The 19,360-nt window shown below is 43.5% G+C and overlaps 1 protein-coding gene across 1 annotated transcript in view; it reads left to right on the top strand.

Annotated features, from left to right (window-relative positions):
• The window catches only part of COL6A3 (collagen type VI alpha 3 chain), a 63,666-nt gene that overhangs the window by 6,722 nt on the left and 37,584 nt on the right, over positions 1-19,360 (top strand). The window contains exons 2-7 of the mRNA XM_087731972.1: positions 2,197-2,345; positions 3,289-3,906; positions 7,723-8,325; positions 12,457-13,059; positions 15,897-16,496; positions 17,816-18,382. Coding sequence (XP_087588098.1) covers positions 2,258-2,345; positions 3,289-3,906; positions 7,723-8,325; positions 12,457-13,059; positions 15,897-16,496; positions 17,816-18,382 — 3,079 coding nt within the window. The 5' untranslated portion in view covers positions 2,197-2,257. The remainder of the gene's footprint in view (positions 1-2,196; positions 2,346-3,288; positions 3,907-7,722; positions 8,326-12,456; positions 13,060-15,896; positions 16,497-17,815; positions 18,383-19,360) is intronic.

Raw genomic sequence — 19,360 nt, 5'->3', positions numbered from 1 at the left:
AGTAGCACTTTTACGGCATACGTTATTTTAATGGGCTGTTTTTCCATATTGTGCATTTTATTTCACATTTTTCATTCATTGCTAGCAGCATTTTTACTCCCAATGGATGCTGCAAGGCAAGCCCATCTCAAAAAACTTGCAGCTCTTCCATAAACTCTTCTGCCCAGAGGGGAGATACTCCAGTGGGGTTGGATGGGTGGTTTTCACAAGGTCAGTGCTTTTTGCAGTCCTCAGCTCTGGGACCTACAGACCTTTCGGCATTTGTGTGCACAGGGGCCAAACCCTGCAGCAATGCCCATGGCTAATCCAGCACCCATGGGGAAGCAGAGCCCAGCTTTCCCCTCCCCATGTGTCCTTTGGGTGAAACTAGGTTTTCTGGGAGCAAGCTGTAAATCAGAGATATGGTCCAGCAGAGCAGGTTCGCTCCTGCTGGAGGCACTGGGAGGTTTGGCTTGGACTCTGATAGCCGGGGGGATGGATGGGTGCCAGCTAACAAGTATGATTTTTTAGTCTTTTTATGAATGATAGCGATACCTCTGGGCTGTAGCAGCTGCCTCTATAAATTGAGGAGCTGCCAATAACAGGGAAGACTTGTCACATCTTAATTAATGCTGTGTGTTAGCTGCTGGCTCTGGGTGCCTATTAAATGTCTCTCCACCTGGCATCATCATCATTATTATTACTATTATTATTATTATTATTATTATTATTATTATTACACACAAATGTGGGGGGGAAAGGTAGAGGCTAGCTTTTGCCTGACTCATGCTATATGGCATTCATAAATGCCATCTGGAGCACGTGGAAGAGTGAACGCTGCAAAACCCTTCTCCCAAGAAGGACCAGCTGCCTAACCCAGCTTTGACACACAGGGAGCCAGTGGAAGCATCAGGATTGCGTCGGGTTTTGGGAAACAAGGTGGACATTGTCCCCTCCTTTCTGCTGACCCCCCTCTGATAGACCTGAGGAGTGTCTCTTCAGTAGTAGAGGGATCAGCTCTTCAGATGTTTATTTCCAGATTTTCCCCAGTTCCCAGCACTTGATTCTGTTTCCAGCTGTGCCAGCAATGGCCATCTGTGTAACTACCATGGCTTTCCTTAAAGAGGGGGTTGGTCTTCCCCTCAGCCCTCTTAGGCTCTTGTATTGGTCATAACTCTCTGGATTGATGGAGTTGGCAAGGATGGTAATAAGAAAATGTGGCGTGTGTTTTTTTCCAATTTTTTTTTTTAATGATGACCTGGTTAATAGCTTGATGTATTTGCATCACTTTTGGCTTATTTGAGTAATTGAACTCCTTTGGGGAATGAAAAGTATTAAATCACTGCATTCCCTTTTGGGAGGATATTTTCTCAGTTAAGCAATCCTTGCTGGTTTCTGCTCTATAGGCTTAGAAATGAAGATTAAATAATAAATTGGCCACCTCTATGACAACAGATACACAGCTTTCCTAACGGAGACATTGTTTCAGAAGTCTTGCCAGGTGGATCACAGATAAGAAACTTGCATAAATTATATTTTTGGCTCTAACATGTAAAATATTATTCTTGGTGCCTTTCCAAAATGTGATCAGCTGGTGCAAGCTATTCCACTGCTGGGGCCCTGAGTTTGGGGGAATCCAAGGGCTTTTTGCTGTACAGCCAGATCATGTGGCTCACTTGGGTCTGGAGTAATTCAATTTCCATTTGTATGTTTGGGAGAGCTGAAAAGGTGAGCTGAGGCAAAGAGGGATGTTTAGGAAAATTATTATTATGGCATTTGTAAAAAAAAAAAAAAACAAAACAACCAGGGGGGAGCAACAGCAAGAGGGAACATGAACATGTTGGCCAAGATGTTTCAGCTGGTCATCCATGGGCGAGGAGGACAAGTTAAAGGCCATCATATGTTTTGAGGGTTGGTGGTAGAAACCTAGGCTGACTGTTTTCCTATATATCAGGTATTACCTGGGACAGCATAGGCAAAAAGAAAGCCATCTAAGTCCATAGGGGTGATTAAATGCCAATTATGTCAGCAATGATTCCTCTTCCAAAGAAATGCTTGCTATGAAGCAGGCTCTGTCCAGCATTAAAATATTTTTTTCTTGCCAAAGTGCCACAAAAGCATTGCAAAACCACAAGGTTTGCCTTTTCTGTCTCATGCCTCATCCACGCCTGGCCAGCACTGCTGTTGTTTCTCACTCTCCCTGTTTTTCTCCCTTAGGTCTCACATTGGGTGCTTTGAAACAAAGAGAATAAAAGGAAAACTCAGATAAAAGACCAAAATGAGGAAACACCGACATTTGCCCATCGTGGCAATGTTTTGCCTCCTACTCTCAGGCTTTTTCTTGGTTCACGCCCAGCAGCAAGCAGGTAAGACCAGACTGCTGTACCCAACTTTGCCCCCGTACAGACATGCTACTAGTCCACACTGTTTGGTTTTTAATATGCATGTTGATGGTACGTTGTGGTTTACCTTCTGCTCCTCAGCTCCCACTCAGCTGAGGGTCCTTTCGGACCCAGACCTTAGCCAACTCGCGCGGTGCCTTCCTGAGCATGTCGCTGGCTGGTGGCGTGCCTTTGAGGATGCTCTGCGGGGGATGGGGGTGTGGGACGTGCACCCAGGGTGATCCTGAGCAGGTTTTCTCCTGGACAGAGCTGTTTTGCTCTCCTTGCATGCATAGGAGGGCTTTTTGCAGTGAGAAGAGCACTGCCACTGACCTGCAGAAAGGCTGTTTGTGTTTTTTTAAGAGGAGGTACTGGTGCCTTTGGGACCAGAGCTGGTGTCACAAGGTGGGGTGTTAGCCGCAGAAAAACTATGGAAAACTCATGCCAGCACCCAGGCTGCTTAAACTGAGCAGCCCACCCTTCCTCGAGCACTGCTGCACAGCCAGCAAAGCCCTGAGTCGGCCGAAAACTTGCAGGAGACCATGGGCAGCTAGAAGCTGAGCAAGCCTGAATTCACACGTGAAGCCGCAGGTGTCTTTGTCTGGCTCAGGGCTGGTGTCCAAGCCCATGCAGCGAGGGTTCTGGAGGGGAGAAGCATCTTGCCTCCCCCTCCCTGGGAAGGGTAGGTCGCATGCTGTCCCCTCCTGTCCCCCATTTCCTGCGTTGTTAGGGTGCTGATGGCTGCCTGTTTTTTCTCCAGAGCTTCTCATTTTGCTGTGGGTGATAAGGGGAAGCTAAGCTTCACTTTCACCATGCGAAAGAGTCTGTCGGTCATTTGGGTGAGGAGGAGGAGGAGGAGGAGGAGGAGGAGGAGGCATGCTTGCGCTGACCGATAGAAAATCCTAAACCCCCATCTGTTTTTTTAAAGCTGTCAAAACCATTGCCGTGGCTGATATAATATTTCTAGTGGATTCCTCTTGGACCATTGGGAAGGAACATTTCCAACTCATTCGAAAGTTTCTGTATGATGTTGTAAAAGCTTTAGATGTGGGAGGAAATGATTTTCGCTTTGCCCTGGTCCAGTTCAGCGGAAACCCCCACACAGAGTTCCAGTTAAATACCTACCCCTCTACCCGAGACGTCCTGTCCCATATTGCCAACATGCCTTACATGGGGGGAGGCACCAAGACTGGAAAAGGATTAGAGTACCTAATCGAGAACCATCTCACTAAAGCTGCTGGAAGCAGAGCCAGTGAAGGCGTCCCCCAGGTTATTATAGTGTTAACGGATGGACGATCCCAGGATGATGTGGCTCTGCCATCATCTGTCCTTAAATCAGCCCATGTAAACATGTTTGCGGTCGGCGTGCAGGATGCAGTGGAAGGGGAGTTAAAGGAAATAGCGAGCGAACCCTTCGATATGCACCTTTTCAACCTAGAGAATTTTACCGCTCTCCATGGCATAGTTGGAGACTTAGTGGCGAGTGTCCATTCATCCATGACTCCAGAAAAGGCTGGGGCCAAAGGACTGGTTAAAGACATCACAGGTAATGGCTGACTGCTGATGGCTCCCATCAGCATGGTATCTGCTGGCGTTGTGCTGTTTAAAGCCTTTATAGGGGCAAGACTGAGATGGACGTTCAGAGGTTTAAAAACAAAGGTTTGAAGCGTGTTTGTAGCTATTGAGTGTGCCGTTGTTTTCAGGCCAAGCTGGCATCCCTGCAGAGGTGCCAGGAGGTAGCATAGGAGTCCTTGGATGGGCAGCAGCCCATTGCGGCCATCCTTTTGCAGCCATGGCACGGAAATGCAAACGTAGGGAGCTCTGCAGAGTTATTAAATTGCCCCATCCTATCCACTCCCAAGACAAGAAAATAGGGGATGAATACATCAGCCATGATGGTGACTCTTTGAAGTCCTGACCAAAAACCCTCTGGAGACAGAGGAGGTCACTGCTGGCTGCAGGGACACCATGTGGGGGTGATGCTCCCCCTTGCAGCTAGCGGGCGAGATGGGCAATGTGCTACTCCAGAAAGTCACATTCTTGGCTGAAGACAGCAAAAGCAGTTCGGTGGAGAACTTCTCCGCTGAAACCCCATGCCTGAGCTGGCCCTTAGCCTCTCCCCGCATCCGCTTGGAGAAGGTGTGTGGTTGGAGAGTCCCTTTTGTTATGCCACTCAAATGTCTTCTTTAGAAGCCAATGGCTTCCACCTGCTGGAGCGCTGGACCCTTCCCATAACTGAAACCTCTCTGAAAACCGTGTTGGCTTCAATGGATCTGCACTGACCACAAGCTGGGGGCCCAATTTGCCTGGAAAAAAATCAGACAGTCTTCCTCCATCCCTTCTCTGTTTATGAAATTTCAGCATGGAAAAGGCGTTCTGAGCAGCTTTGTTGTGTTTCAAAACAGAGGTCCCAGAGATCAAACCTTTCTTTTTATTCCTGAGACTCCATCTGAAGGTCAATAGCTTGTGGGGTGATGTAAGGCAACGGCAGTGTGATGAGGCAGTGTAACATTAATCCCCCTGTGTTGTCTTGCCTGATTAACCCTCACGCCAGCCCCACTGGGTGCTCTCCATCACTGCATGACACTGAGCAACACCAAAAGGCTATGCTCACATGTGTTTTTATTGTGCAAAGTGCTTGACAGGGCAAATATCCAGATCATGTGAAAGCCACAGGGAAGAAAAGCAGCTGCCCCAGAAAGATGACATAAGGTTTGCCAATTCTAAGAAAATCGTGTCAATATATGTGGAAAATGAATGTTATACCCAACCTGCTGACAGCACTGCAGTGGCTGTTTGGCATCTTTGCCATGAAGGACACCAGTGCTTCCCTGTTGAAATCGATAGGGGAATTGGTCTTTGGTGGCTGGCTGTCCTCTTCTGGGGCATGCCAGCAGGTAACCCCATAGTACATAAACATATGGAGTCACAGATATTTCTTTAAAAGCTTTAAAGGCAAATTTCTACTTCATGTATATATGCATTTCCAAGTTCATTTCAACTCAAAGATATTCTTTGCAAGCATTTCTCCCCCCCCCCCCCGCATAAATTTAAGATAATCCTACTGTTGTAGTTTTGCCCCTGTGTGACTTGCATGGGTGATATACGGAATATCATTAAACATGGGAAAAGATGTTACAGGTCCTAAACATTGGATGACAACAGCGTGCAAAGCATGGTACAAATAACTGTTTGCATAAGAGCTTAAGAAATCATTTATTCAGCTGATAACTCCATGTAGCATTAAAATGTACAAAAATACTGTGGAAGTTATGCTAGAAATGAGCCCTAATATGAAACAGAAATGTAAAATACTCCCAGTCCCCTAGTACTTCCAGTACAGAGTACCAAAGCTGTTGGTCTGTGGCAGTCCCCTGAGCTGACTAGCGTAAGTATGAAAGTCAGCCCCAAGTTTGCCCTGATGTATTCATTAAACCTTAGCTGTCTGTCTCATCTGACCCTCCTTGCTTAGTTGTGTAACAAGCATGCTTTTATTTGTTCTCCAGCACCAGCTTGTTCCATAAATGTGCACTGAAGTACAAGGTTTTTTTTACAGTGATGACAAATTATCCAACGCATCTGTTTCATATCTATTTTCTTTCCTGCGGGAGCCATCTGTGCTGCTGTGATGATGCCCATTGGTGTTGGAAATCTCGTTCCTCAAAAAGGTGTCCAGGGTATCTAAAGCAGCGCTGGGTACAACAGCTTTGAGATTTCCCTTTCATTTATATGATGAAGTAGAACGTGTACTTCCCAACTGGAAATGGCACAGTAAAGACAACCCTAAGCACCCCTAAATTTCGACTCAATGGAAAAATAAATCCTGGAGCCCTTTGCAATTCTGAACAATGTTGATGTTCTCCAAGCCAACACTGGCTATTGAGTTAGCCCAGGGACGTGAAGATGGAGACCTCCTTTTTCACTGGAATTGCAGCATTATTTGAATCTCTTGGTGGCATTGCAATATATGAAAAGATTTACTAGAAAAACAACTAAACAGGGGGGAAAAAAAAAGATTGACACCACTGGTTAATAGCAAAGACCGCAGGTTTATTTCTGGCCTTGCTGAACTACATGCCAGTTTTGCTACTGGTTTCACCTTCGGCTTTCAAAAGTTGAGAGCTGGATGGGATTTCCAAATGTTGCTTGTCATTCGTTTGCAAATAGTCTGAGATTTGATTTCTTAACAAGATTGGAGAGTAATAGCATGGAAACATCTGAGCATGCTTTGGGGTCTTCTTCCCCCCCTTTTTGCATGTGTGCAGCTCTTGGTGACGTTGATGGTAAAATTAGTTGAGTAAGAGGAGACACCAGGGCATTTTGGGTTTGCTTCGGTAAGTGTCACAGCAAAAATGCTTCCCCCTCAACAACCACGCTCATGCCATATAAAAGCTTTGTTTGGTGTGTGTATATTCTCAGCAGATGCTTGCAATCATCTGGGTATAGTCACAACAAATTGAGTTGGATAATTTTGTCATGACTGATTTCATCACCCTGTTTTAACCTGATTCTGCATTCCTTGATTGAATATCCAGAGTCCATATGAAAAATACAGACCAGACCCCTCTATTGATAATCAATGCATCTTTGTGCAAAATAATTAAAGCAAGACAATTTTTGCAGAGCACAGGTTGACAATCATGCAGGTCAGCTTGCTGGACAAATACCGTCGTGTGTATGTTGGCAGCTGGTAAAAGAGTTACAGTGCAAGAACAATAACCAAAACTTTTTCAATTGTTTCTAACAAATGCATTTCAAATAACAATCCTTCACGGTGGGAGAAGCCAATATATTCAGCCATTGTTTTTAACCAGCAAAAGAGCAGAATTGCAACAGAGAGGCTGAAACTTTCCATGCATCCAGTAAATGGTGGCTTTTTTCTTAAAAAAAGAAAAAGAAACTGCAATGAGGAAAACCTCCTACAAATATTACTGTCCTCACCCGCTATCTTCAGGGTGAATTACCACCAAAATCCACCTTTTTCTTTTGGCTCTGTCTAAATATTTGGACAGTACTGGCCAGTGATGGAATGGATCTAGATTTCCAAAACCTATATTTTGCCAAGTTTTCTCCTCACATGCCAATAATGCTGACCTCTGTGTGCCTGCAGCCACTGGCTCAGGTTGTGTCCACTTGAGCTATCTCTTGATGGTTAGTGGATGCTGCTGGGAGGGGGCTGGGAGCTCATATTCGATCAGAATGCAGAACTAAGAGGCAAATATCACCTCCTCAGTGAACATGTGTTTTGTTTTCTCATTTTCGTGTTTCTTACTGATTTTCCAAGAAACATGTCAGAACACTGTACAACCGCATGTAGTCACTCATTTTAATGCTTTCACGTTTTGCATTTCTTTTTTTAAAGCTCAAGAGTCCGCTGACCTTATTTTCCTTATTGACGGATCAAACAACATCGGAAGTGTCAATTTTCAAGCCATACGTGATTTCCTTGTAAATTTGATTGAAAGCCTCAGAGTTGGAGCTCAGCAAATACACATTGGGGTGGTGCAGTATAGTGATCAGCCCAGAACCGAGTTCGCTTTGAACAGCTACTCCACAAAAGCGGATGTTCTGGATGCCGTGAAGGCACTTAGTTTCCGCGGTGGCGAGGAAGCGAACACTGGTGCAGCACTGGAGTTTGTGGTGGAGAACCTCTTCACCCAGGCGGGAGGCAGCAGGATAGAGGAAGCGGTGCCTCAGATTTTAGTGCTGATAAGTGGTGGAGAGTCTAGTGATGATATCCGAGAGGGCTTGTTAGCGGTGAAGCAAGCTAGTATATTTTCATTTAGCATTGGGGTCCTGAATGCTGACAGTGCAGAGCTGCAGCAGATTGCTACTGATGGAAGCTTCGCATTTACTGCCCTGGATATCCGTAACCTTGATGCTCTTCGAGAATTATTACTGCCCAACATTGTTGGAGTGGCCCAAAGACTCATTTTGTTAGAGGCCCCAACCATTGTGACTGAAGGTATGTATGCCTTTCTAGACTGTTGCATTTCGATGAATCGATGAATGAATGAGCTTTTGCACGCTTTAAAGACATTTATTTTTTTTAATTTAAACTTTTTAGTTTTGCAATGTATCATCTCTCTGGTGTGGTTACGGAGAAACAATGGGAAAGACAAATAGTCCTGCGGCTAATGGGCAGAAACTCATTTGCCCAGTGGGTTATCTTTTGAAAACTGTGAGGTTTTGTATCAATAGCTGGCATGGCATGGGGTTTTAAAGGACACAAGCAGTATATAAAAAAGCTCATACAATCCTTATTGGGGTATCTAAGCATCCCAGGGGTAAATACTGCAGCACTGTTGGTTCTGAAAACATTTATGTCACATAAGCTTACATTATATGTCAGTTGAAAGTGTCATGAGAATGAAATTTGATTAGGGAAGATAGATAACAGGGATGTTAAATGGACCCCTATCTCACAGAGCTGAAGTTATCAGCTTGCTAAAACAGTAAAATTGAAACTGTGCACTATCCTTGGGAAAAGGGTGAAATTCCTGTGTTGTTGAACTTAAAAGCAAAACAGCCCTTAGCTGTTCTGAAGTGAAATCCCTACCTCGCTAACATATATTTCCCTTCAATCCATAAGCTGAGAAAGTTTACAGCTTTCGATGAGGCGATGGGAAATGAAAATTCAGGTGTCAATATTCCACTTAGGTCGCTTTGTCACTCTTAAGTCCCCATTGACATTATTTCTGGACTAACACTAACTTGGGTGCAGTACAATAACGAATATCTGAATTTATGGAGCAAGTAGGTGATTAAGAGTTTCTCATCCTACGGTTTTATGATTAAGTTAAATTTACTGATAGAGAGACTTGATGAAAGAGAGAATATGTCATATTGCAGAGGCTCCTGGAAAGGGCCAGGCTGGAGCTGCTGCACTTAATTACCAGGACACTTAATGCAAACAACACTTTTGGGACCCAAGTGCCAGTCTGGAGTTCTGTACATACTGTTCAACTCATGATGTATGTTGACATATAAAACTGCATTCCAGATGTCTTTGCTGATCTATGTCTAAACATGATTGCTAACCTGTGGCTCAAATCAAAGGGAGGAATTTGCCTAAAAGATCATTTTATGACCTTGCCTTGTTTATTCCAGGAAAGAACATAAAGAACTTTTGCTTGTAGCACTCCACGAGAACCATATTTAGCTAAATAAGCTGAAGTCTGCCTGTCTAGCTAAAATGTGCATGCCAGGACCCATGCAAGTCAATGGAAAACCTCTCTTTCTGCCCCTCTGATTTTTAACAGTTTGAATGGCAAGGTTAAAAATGTTGGTATATTTGGTTTCATCTGCACTTGCATATTTTTCACTTAAAATGACAGCTCATTTGTAGAGGGTACTTACAGTAGCACCAGCCTGTGCAATTACATATAGATGGATATGCTAAATGGAGAAGTGCGTATTTTCAAAGGAGCTTTAGGGAATTTCCTTTCCCTAGCATCCACGGAAATTAATTTTGACTGGTCTGCTTGATTCACATCAGTGACTTGGAAGTCTGCAGCATAAAGCACTGGTTTTGGAGACACACTGCAAACTGAAAGGGATGTCAAACCCATTGGGTGCCAAGCGTTCCTGCGAACTACCGAAATCACCTCGCTTCACTTTAGCTCTCCGACTGTACGCTAGTCCTCCTGGGATGAATGGATGTCTCAAAGTGCCTTTCTGCCTCTCTTCTCCCCTATCCTTTAGCTACTGGGGGAGCCTGGATCATTAAACTAGATGAGGTACTTCACCAAAGATAGCTGAGATGGCAATGAGGAGGGAACTATGCAGGGCTGGGTTCAATGCAGACACCCTCCAACATTCCCAACTTTTAGAGTCAAAGGTATAATGCTTTGATCCCAAATCCTTTGAAATTCCTGGGAGACTTGCCATCAGCTTTACTGGGTTTTGGATCAGACCCTATGAGATGTGTCCAGCCTTGCTTAAATGCCTTTGCTTTAGTTGTGTCCATTGAAATTAGCGCTGTGGGGTGTTTCTTCCTGTGAGTTTTGGTTTCGGTTCTTGCATTCCTGTTCTCTAAGGAAACATACTGCAGGATGTGAGAGCTGCAAGAGGAATGAGTAATGGAGGCAGCTATTCCTTCCCAGCCTCCCTCAACTTTGCAAAGCCCCTTTGATGTTTCCCACAAATTTCTATATAAAGTCAAAGGTTTCCAGGGTCTCCATTTTTGGGTATCTAGCTGTTGACAAGCTAAGGAATTGCTTTGGACATCTTTCCTGGGTGATACAAAGCAGAGATTTCAGCCCTTGTTATCCATTTGGAAAGTTTCCTGTTTTCAGCCCTCTCCTCCTTGGAGTAACTGATGAAGAAAAAAACCTGGCTGGGGGGATGAATGCTGGAAATCATGGCTCAGGGAAAGGGACCATTTAAAGAAATCTGTCTTGCTTTGTGAGTAGCTCTGTTTTGACAACCTGGGCAGTCAAATGCAAGCCACCGGTAGCTCACGTGAGCCTGTGGCTCAGGAAGGATACCACCACATTCGCTTCGTGCAGGTTCTCGTCATTTTGTGTCCAACAGCACCACGGCAGTCTATTTTAAGCTTCAAATTCTGACAATTGGTCCTTAATCAAACAACTTCCAGCAAGACTCTGTGAGAAGCTTTTGCAAAGGCTTGCACTTGCTGGTGGAGGCAGGTCTCTCTGGGTCTGGGGGCAGCTGAGTTGCAGACGTAATCTTCAGCTCTAAATCACTCCTTGGGGTAGCCCAATCTCATAGCACTCACCCATAATGAGAAACCTGACAGAGATCAGCTTTTGGGAGCACTGCTTTCCATGGCCAGCTGGCGTCCGGCCAAGGAGGACTGTAGCCAAAGCTTTGTTCTTTGTTCAAATCCAAAGTAAATAGCCTCCACACAGAGGAGCCCTGATGGGCTGAAGGGGTGCCCTTTTCCATCTAGGCAGGACAAGAGAGTGTTTGCTACCAGTTCCCCTGAGGGGTGTGAGATCCTGACAATGCTGGGTCTCCTCTTCCCCCAGGCTGTGTGCTGGGCGTAGCAGTGAGCCTGGGTGGTGATGTACCTGCCACCTTGACTATTGACCCCGTCTCAGGAGCTCTTAGGTGGGTAGGCAACTTAAGGACACCCCAAGTCCAACGTAATGCAATGATCCATAATGCTCCAGCATAACCTGAAAGCAATACAAGGTTTCCTTTTTCACTTCAATGGCATGAAATCAGGGAGGTGATGATGTGAGTGGGATTGTCTAAAAGATGGTATCACCTCCCATGATGATCATGTATAATGCTTTTCTCATAATGGTATTGGTCTTGTTAATATTTACTGTTTTTTCTTGTACATTTGCCGTATTAAATATGATGGTGCTTTAGTTCCAATGCCACGCAACAGGATTTTTTTCCTCACAAACTATCTTCCTTTAAACTTAACCAGGAAAGCTAATTGTGCTCTTTATGTGTCTTATGCCATAACAATAAAGTTTTGGAGATTGCAACCTAGGGGACCCGTTTTGTTAAAGACATGGCAACCAGAATGTAATTCAGCTCTTCCATGACTGGGCTAGCTGTGCCAAGAAAAATCAGAACTTGTTTTTGCTAGATAAGGAATAAGATGTAGGATGTGAAGGCCCACAGTCCAGGTATGTTGAGTAAGCAGAGGCTGTTCTTTACTTGTGTCATTGCTCTTGGGAGCCTAATCCTTCTGAGATGAAACCATGCTCTGGCATGATTCAGATGGCTCCACTGCAGATAGAGGGAGCATCACCTGCTTATTTTATCTCATGTGCCAACTGAGTGCCAAGATTTCTCCTGACTGTTTGCCTGCCTTTCTTGTTTTGACACGTATATGCATTTTAATAACAAGTTTTATAAACAATGCAATTCTTGCAACTCTTCAACTCTTCTGCATTTTAGAAAGGGGAAGCATTCAATCAGATGTCTTATTAGCCCTCTTCTAGAACCTAAAAAATAATTCTGTTTTCAAAGCAAGACCCTTTTAGAGGTGTTGAGAGTAACAGTACTCCAAGCAAACAAGAAGTCTTAAATATTGCTGAACTGTTGACGTAGAATTGATGCACAGAGTGTGGTGAAGGCTTCCGCTAACTTTAAGTTCATGTGTTACTTGCAGTTATTGAAGTGAACAAGAAGGATATAGTCTTCCTGATAGATGGCTCAACTGCTCTGGGGACTGGGCCCTTTAACTCAATTCGTGATTTCGTTGCCAAAATTGTCCAAAGGCTGGAGGTTGGACCTGACCTGATCCAAGTCGCGGTGGCGCAGTACGCAGACACTGTGAAGCCAGAGTTTTATTTTAACACCCACCAGAGCAGAAAGGATGTGATGGCAAATGTGAAGAGAATGAAGCTCATGGGTGGTACGGCACTCAACACTGGCTCAGCACTGGACTTTGTGAGGAACAACTTCTTCACCAGTGCTGCTGGGTGCAGAATGGAGGAAGGGGTGCTCCCCATGCTGGTGCTCATCACTGGCGGTAAGTCCAGGGATGCCGTTGACCAAGCCGCGGCAGAGATGAAAAGGAACCGGATAGTGATCCTTGCCATTGGGTCGAGAAATGCTGACCTGGCAGAACTTCAAGAAATTGCCCATGAGAGAGATTTTGTGTTCAACCCAAATGACTTCCGCGTTCAGTTCATGCAAGCCATTCTTCCTGAAGTGCTGTCGCCTATCCGGACACTCTCTGGAGGACTGATTATTCAAGAACCACCATCAGGTAATTACTTACCTTTTTCTAATTAAGGACATATGGTTTATATGTTTGTCAGCTCTTATTCTATGGCATGTAGAGATAAGGGGGAAAAAACCATCAAGCACATGTTTCAGCATAGCTAAATATTGTCTCTTTGATTTGCAAAATGTGCAGAACTGATTGGTGAATTTGGTAGTGTGGTTGTTGTTACAACTTTGTCATTCCTTCCTGGAGATTTTTTTCCCATTCCATATTTGTCACCAACACTTAAAGGCCTGGACGTGGAAGATGTACTTTACTAGTTAGGTACTGAAATTGTTCAGTGGAGGCTTTTTCTCTCACTTAGGGTTTGTATAACCTATGAACAGGACACACTGTGAATGTGATAATCTCTTCCCCAGTTTGAAAATCATTCATAGTGAATATTTGCTCAAGAAAGCTTAAAAGTTTCTTCTAAGTGTAAAGAAAATAAGCAAGTTTGTTTATAGAGATGTTCAGGGAAAGCTAGCCTGACATTGTTGGACTGAAACTCACCCTTTAAGAACATACAGTTTTCTTATCATTTACTCAGCTCAAGCTCTAAGAGGTGTACAAGACTATTGCAGTGTTGATTTTAATTTAATCTGTTTAGAGAATGATCCAAAGCCCTGTGAAGCCAGTGGATTCCTTTTATTTGGTCTTGCCATAGACATCAGTAGACTTTGGAAGCAATTCAGTCTCTAGAGTCATGTCTTTTGAGGCAGTTTCCCCTGCATTTCAAAAGGTGTTCGAGCTGCATAGAGATTTTATACCAAATTTCTCAGGATTTCTTCCCGATAGAGATGCTTGAGGTTGAATTAATGTTGTGCTAGATCATATTTGAACCTTGCATTTCTGTCTCATGGCATATAAACACTAGAAAAACAGGACTTCTTCCAGCTCCCAGTAAGGTCAATAGTGAGGTTCTCATTGGCTTAAGTGGGTGTTGAACCATGTCCATATATTTCCTAGTTTCTCCAAGCAATTTAAAATTATAAACCAGAGTGCAAAAGAAACTGAGTTTTTGGAAAGGGTCCTTAAAGAATTAAAGCTTATGACTGATTTACATGAAGAGCAGACATTTTAAAATCAGTTTGCCAATACGTGTCCTTAATTAAGATGAATATCACAGGACTTATAATTTAATAAGCTTTTTTTCAGAACGTGTTTCCTGCTAATACAGTTTTGCATGGCTATACAACAAACCTGACATTTTTATTTTTCAATGTAAATTAAAAATCTTCCTGTACTTCCTTGTTCTTTAAAGCTCATTCATGCAGCTTCTCTTTTTTCCAGTCCTTTTGCTCTACTGTACTCACAGCTATTCACCTACACAATAAGAAGTAATCATATCCTACTCCATCAAATGATTATTATTAGTAACATAACTGATTTTGACATTGCGAAGTCTGTTAAATTTCAACTAGATATTGTCTCATCCTGGGCCTTGAATGACACTTTTCTGGGAAAAATTAAAAATACAGAAAGCCAAGACAATCTGTAAAATCTGAGAGCAATTCCTGTACTCCAAAGAGCCCTTTTCTCCCTTTTGGTTTTAATATCTCAGTATTTATATATTTTATATATAGGACAGCAAGCTTATAGGGACAAGGCAAGCTAGAGAGATAGATGAATATAGCCATATACACATAGGTAAATGCTTTAAACAGAAAGATAATGAATGGCATTAGCAATGGGCATAAATATATTCTCAAATAACGTATTTGGAGGAAGGCATCCAGGGGGATGCAATGGATGAGCCCATTAATCAGTTCTCTGGGATCTTATTTAAAGTTTTGGCATTTTGGTCTGTCATCAGGACATGACGTGTTTAGAGCAAAAAGCACAGGGGGATGATCCTGTGGTGTCTTTGGGGTGATGTTGCAGATCTGTGTCTTGGGGCTCTGATGCTGGGCGACAGCCCAGGAAGGATTTAACCTTAAAAAAGGAGCTGAGAACTGGCTGGTTACTGGCAAAAGTAGGAAATTTCTCCCCCTTCAACAGCCAACAAAATGGATGTCTATAACTGCAGACATCAAAATGCAGTTTTCTGCATCAAATGCTGACATCAAAAAGGCAGGTGTCTCAGGCAGCCATTGCAGCCTCATCTGGACAGATTTTCTAAGCCTATTAGTAAAAGCTGTTTTTAATACTCACTGAAACCAACCAAATTGGTTACTTGGCAGGTGTTTTCCCTTGCAAGTGAAGCTTAACTGCACTGCAGGCCAGCCACTGCTGGCTGCACAGCATGACCATGGAAGTCACTGCAGGACAGGACATGGGTCTCTACATCTAGAGATGCATGGGAGCATCCCTGTGAAACAGGGGATTGCTTAATAAGGGAGTGGTAGTGCTGGGTGTCAAAGAACACTTTAGGTGCCAGAAAGCAGAAACATTCCCTAAAGCTTTGTTGGAAAGTCCCAAGTAAATGTGTGGTGACTTGCAGATAAGCAAGGTGTCTGTAGACATAATTCAGTGTTGCTCCACCAAAATCAGTGAAGCTGCCTTTTGCCAGCTAAGGATCTGGCCCAGAGCATGCAACTGTGGCATTAGCAGCCTTTGACAGAGCCATCTGCCATGACAGAGGCTGAACCCCATTGATAAACCTGACATTTAAAAGACTTTCCAATACAAGTCAGAAAGCTCCCCTGCCCAATTTAGTAATTTCCAGCAAGGTCCTTGTTACTTCTGTGCTGATCACACTCTTGCTCTTCTCTTTTTCTCCCCTTTCCTCCTAACAAGGTTTACATGCGTGTACAGCGTATGCTGTATGCACACATGACAAAAAATTTCTATTTTTGTTTTCTGTGATGTCTCATGTTATTTTCTGTGCTCTACTGCAGTTCAAGTAACCAAAAGGGATATCATCTTTCTTTTGGATGGATCACTCAACGTCGGAAATGCCAACTTCCCCTTTGTGCGTGACTTTGTTGCCACCCTAGTTAACTACCTTGATGTCGGCAGTGACAAAATCCGAGTTGGCTTAGTGCAATTTAGCGACACTCCTAAAACCGAGTTCTTTCTATACTCGTACCAAACCAAATCAGACATAATTCAACGTATGGGGCAGCTGAGGCCCAAGGGGGGGTCAGTGCTGAACACTGGCTCTGCACTGAACTTTGTGCTTTTGAATCACTTCACGGAAGCTGGTGGGAGCAGAATAAATGAACAAGTGCCACAGGTCCTAGTCCTGGTGACGGCAGGGAAGTCTGCCGATCCCTTCTTGCAAGTTTCCAATGAATTAGCTCGGGCTGGAGTGCTGACTTTTGCTGTTGGAGTTAGGAGTGCGGATAAGGCAGAACTTGAACAGATTGCCTTTAATCCAAGAATGGTATATTTTATGGATGATTTCAGTGCTCTGGCAGCTTTACCCCAGGAGTTAAATAAGCCTATAACAACATATGTTAGTGGAGGTGTGGAAGAGGTTCCACTCGCCCCAACAGGTAATACCTACCTTCCTTCACGTTGACTGCATTAAGTTAATCTTGTTTCTCTTGACTGTTTGTTCCCAATGTACACCTTCACATCTGTCCAAGACCCTGAGTCATCAGGATAGTTAGGGCTGTGCTTAACCATCAATATGTGGCTTGCCACTGGCAGCTCTTAATTTTGTTCAAGTCTTTGCTAGCACACTTTAAAGACAGCATAATTTTAAGTCTTTTGGCAGGTCAGGACTGAAGGAGAATCCGAGTGAGTCTATGCCCACCAGTCACTTACTCAGGTGTTCCCTTTCTGTTGCCATAATAAATGTCACAGCCTGTAAATGCATCATCTGCACTAGCTCAGGCAATGGGAGCATGCACTTTTCACCACAAGGAGTGGTGTGAAAAGGTTAAAGTCATGCCAAAGAGCATAGAAGAGCATATGTCTAGCCAGGTACAGGTGGCCGAATCCTTCCCCAGAACCACTGTGTCAAAGTGCTGTTATCAGGCTGTCACAGAGGCTGAATTTGACTCCAGATATTCAGAGTTATCCTCCAACATTAAACCCAAAAGATGTTGGCAAGTTTAATCCTTTTTAAACAGGTGTTTGCTCACTAATTCCTTTATTGTGGCTATGTGCATATGAAGACATAAGAACAACCAGGACTGTTTAGTATGGAAAGGAGACCATTAAGATTAATATGAAAGATGTTAAGACACACAGATATGAGATGCTTGGTTTTGCCTTGGATATTCAATGACATTAAAAGGGCATCAAATGGAAACAGGTAAAAGGCTTTTTCTCCTCCCAAAGTCATAACTCGCCTATGGATTTAGCTGCTCCTTGTGATGCAACTGGGAGAAGTACTTTAAGAGAAAACAGAAGATGTTGTGTGTGTGTGTGTATGTATGAACCAATGTCTGTTTGTTATCTACTGAGCCTTTAAATAGAAAAAAAACCCAACCCTCCACTGCTGTTGTACTTCATGCCTGTATTATCAGCATATTGCTAGACCATAAACATCACTGACCTAATCTGAAATAGCCAATTTATGATATGACTGATATGATGCAATACAATATATGATATGACTATCTGGTGCCTGAATTTATTGAGTCTTAGGACAGAGGTGTCCTTGCTTCCCCTTCCTCCTCAGATAAATAAGTCAAAGGTACTGTTTAGTCCTGTTGTCTTTGAATACTTTGGAAAATCAAAATAACTTGCTTTGCGTATTGAAACCCAGCTAATTTGCAGACAAGTTTCTAGGATGATGTTTAAGAAGAAAAATGCCTTCATATCTTTTTTTTTTCCCCTCTTTTCATTTATGAATTTATTCTAGAAAGCAAGAAAGATATTTTATTCCTGATTGATGGCTCAGCCAACCTCTTGGGTAGCTTTCCTGCCATCCGAGACTTTGTACAAAAAGTCATTTCTGACCTGAATGTGGGTCCTGATGCCACACGAGTAGCTGTAGCTCAATTCAGTGACACCATCCAAGTTGAATTTGACTTTGCTGAACTCCCATCCAAGCAAGACATGCTTCTCAAAGTGAAAAGGATGAAGATAAAAACCGGGAAGCAACTGAACATTGGAGCTGCACTAGATGAAGCTATAAGGAGGCTGTTTGTGAAGGAAGCTGGAAGCAGGATCGAAGAAGGGGTTCCTCAGTTTTTGGTCCTCCTTGCTGCTGGGAGATCAACCGATGATGTGGAGCAACCGTCAGATGCTCTGAAGCAAGCTGGAGTTGTGACTTTTGCTATCAAAGCAAAAAATGCCGACCTCGGAGAGCTGGAAAGGATTGTTTATGCCCCGCAATTCATTCTGAACGTTGACTCCCTCACTCAGATTTCAGAGCTTCAGCCAAACATAGTCAACCTGTTGAAAACGATCCAGCTTCAGCCAACAGGTACAGAGACCCCTGGGGTTTCCAAGAGGCTGAAAGACACCACTTACATGCCCCCCTCAATTTGGTAACTGGGGCAATTGGTTCTGGTGATGTTTAAAACGATTATGTAGAAACTGCTATTGTACTTGGATTTTCCTCTGGTCAGACCCTGATCCAGCAAAGTATTAAATTCCAAACTGAATTTTAAAGATAAGTAAGGAAAAAGCCTTGTGTTCGTCTGCAAGAGTGGAAGCAGGTGCTGTTACCAGTGTGTAAAACATGGTACAAACCTGAAACAACAGAGAGTTGTTGCTCCAGAGATCTCGCATAAATTGATGTGCAATGCTTGGCAAGGGCTAGAAGAAGAAAATAAAGGCTAGTCTCAATTTCTTTTTCCATCCTCCCTTTTCTGAAGGAGTGGTATGGAGTAAGGAGCACTGCAGTGTGTTGGACTAGCTCCATTATTTCTTATGGGATATGACGGCAGTTTCTACCTTTTGTACCCATGCACCAATAAATTAGATGTTCTTGACTCAGTTACCGTTACAAGCTCAGTAGATGAGTATGGATTAATTGAAGAATAAAAAAAAACCAAACATAAAAAGAATCACATGGCCACAATTATAAATTCATACTGCGGTACTGGAAATTATGCATATCCAGCTGTGTGATTTCCTGAGGCAGCCCTAATTTGAGAATTAACCTGTATCCCAACAGCAGGTGGGGACAAGAAAAAGTGTAATAACATCCGTGTCATCTCTCTGTAAAAGTCCTGGGCAGATGGACTTAGAATCATAGAAACATAAAAAAGAAATAGGGCTGGAAAGGATCTCAGGGTGCCATCTGCTACATACCCTTGTCCCCAACAGGATCTTCTTGTCTAGAACCAGCTGACATTGGTCTAATCTGTTCTGAAAACCATCCAGTGGGGGAGATTTCCCAGCCTCCATAATCAATCTGTTCAGTTGCTTTTATCTGTATCAGTAGACACTTTTCCTT

This window comes from Nipponia nippon, unplaced genomic scaffold, assembly GCF_047370975.1.
Source record: "Nipponia nippon isolate SJK-2023a ecotype South Korea unplaced genomic scaffold, ASM4737097v1 scaffold_5, whole genome shotgun sequence".
Taxonomy (NCBI): domain Eukaryota; kingdom Metazoa; phylum Chordata; class Aves; order Pelecaniformes; family Threskiornithidae; genus Nipponia; species Nipponia nippon.
The sequence above is the reverse complement of the archived record's forward strand: the minus strand, read 5'-3'. Positions and strand labels throughout refer to the sequence as shown.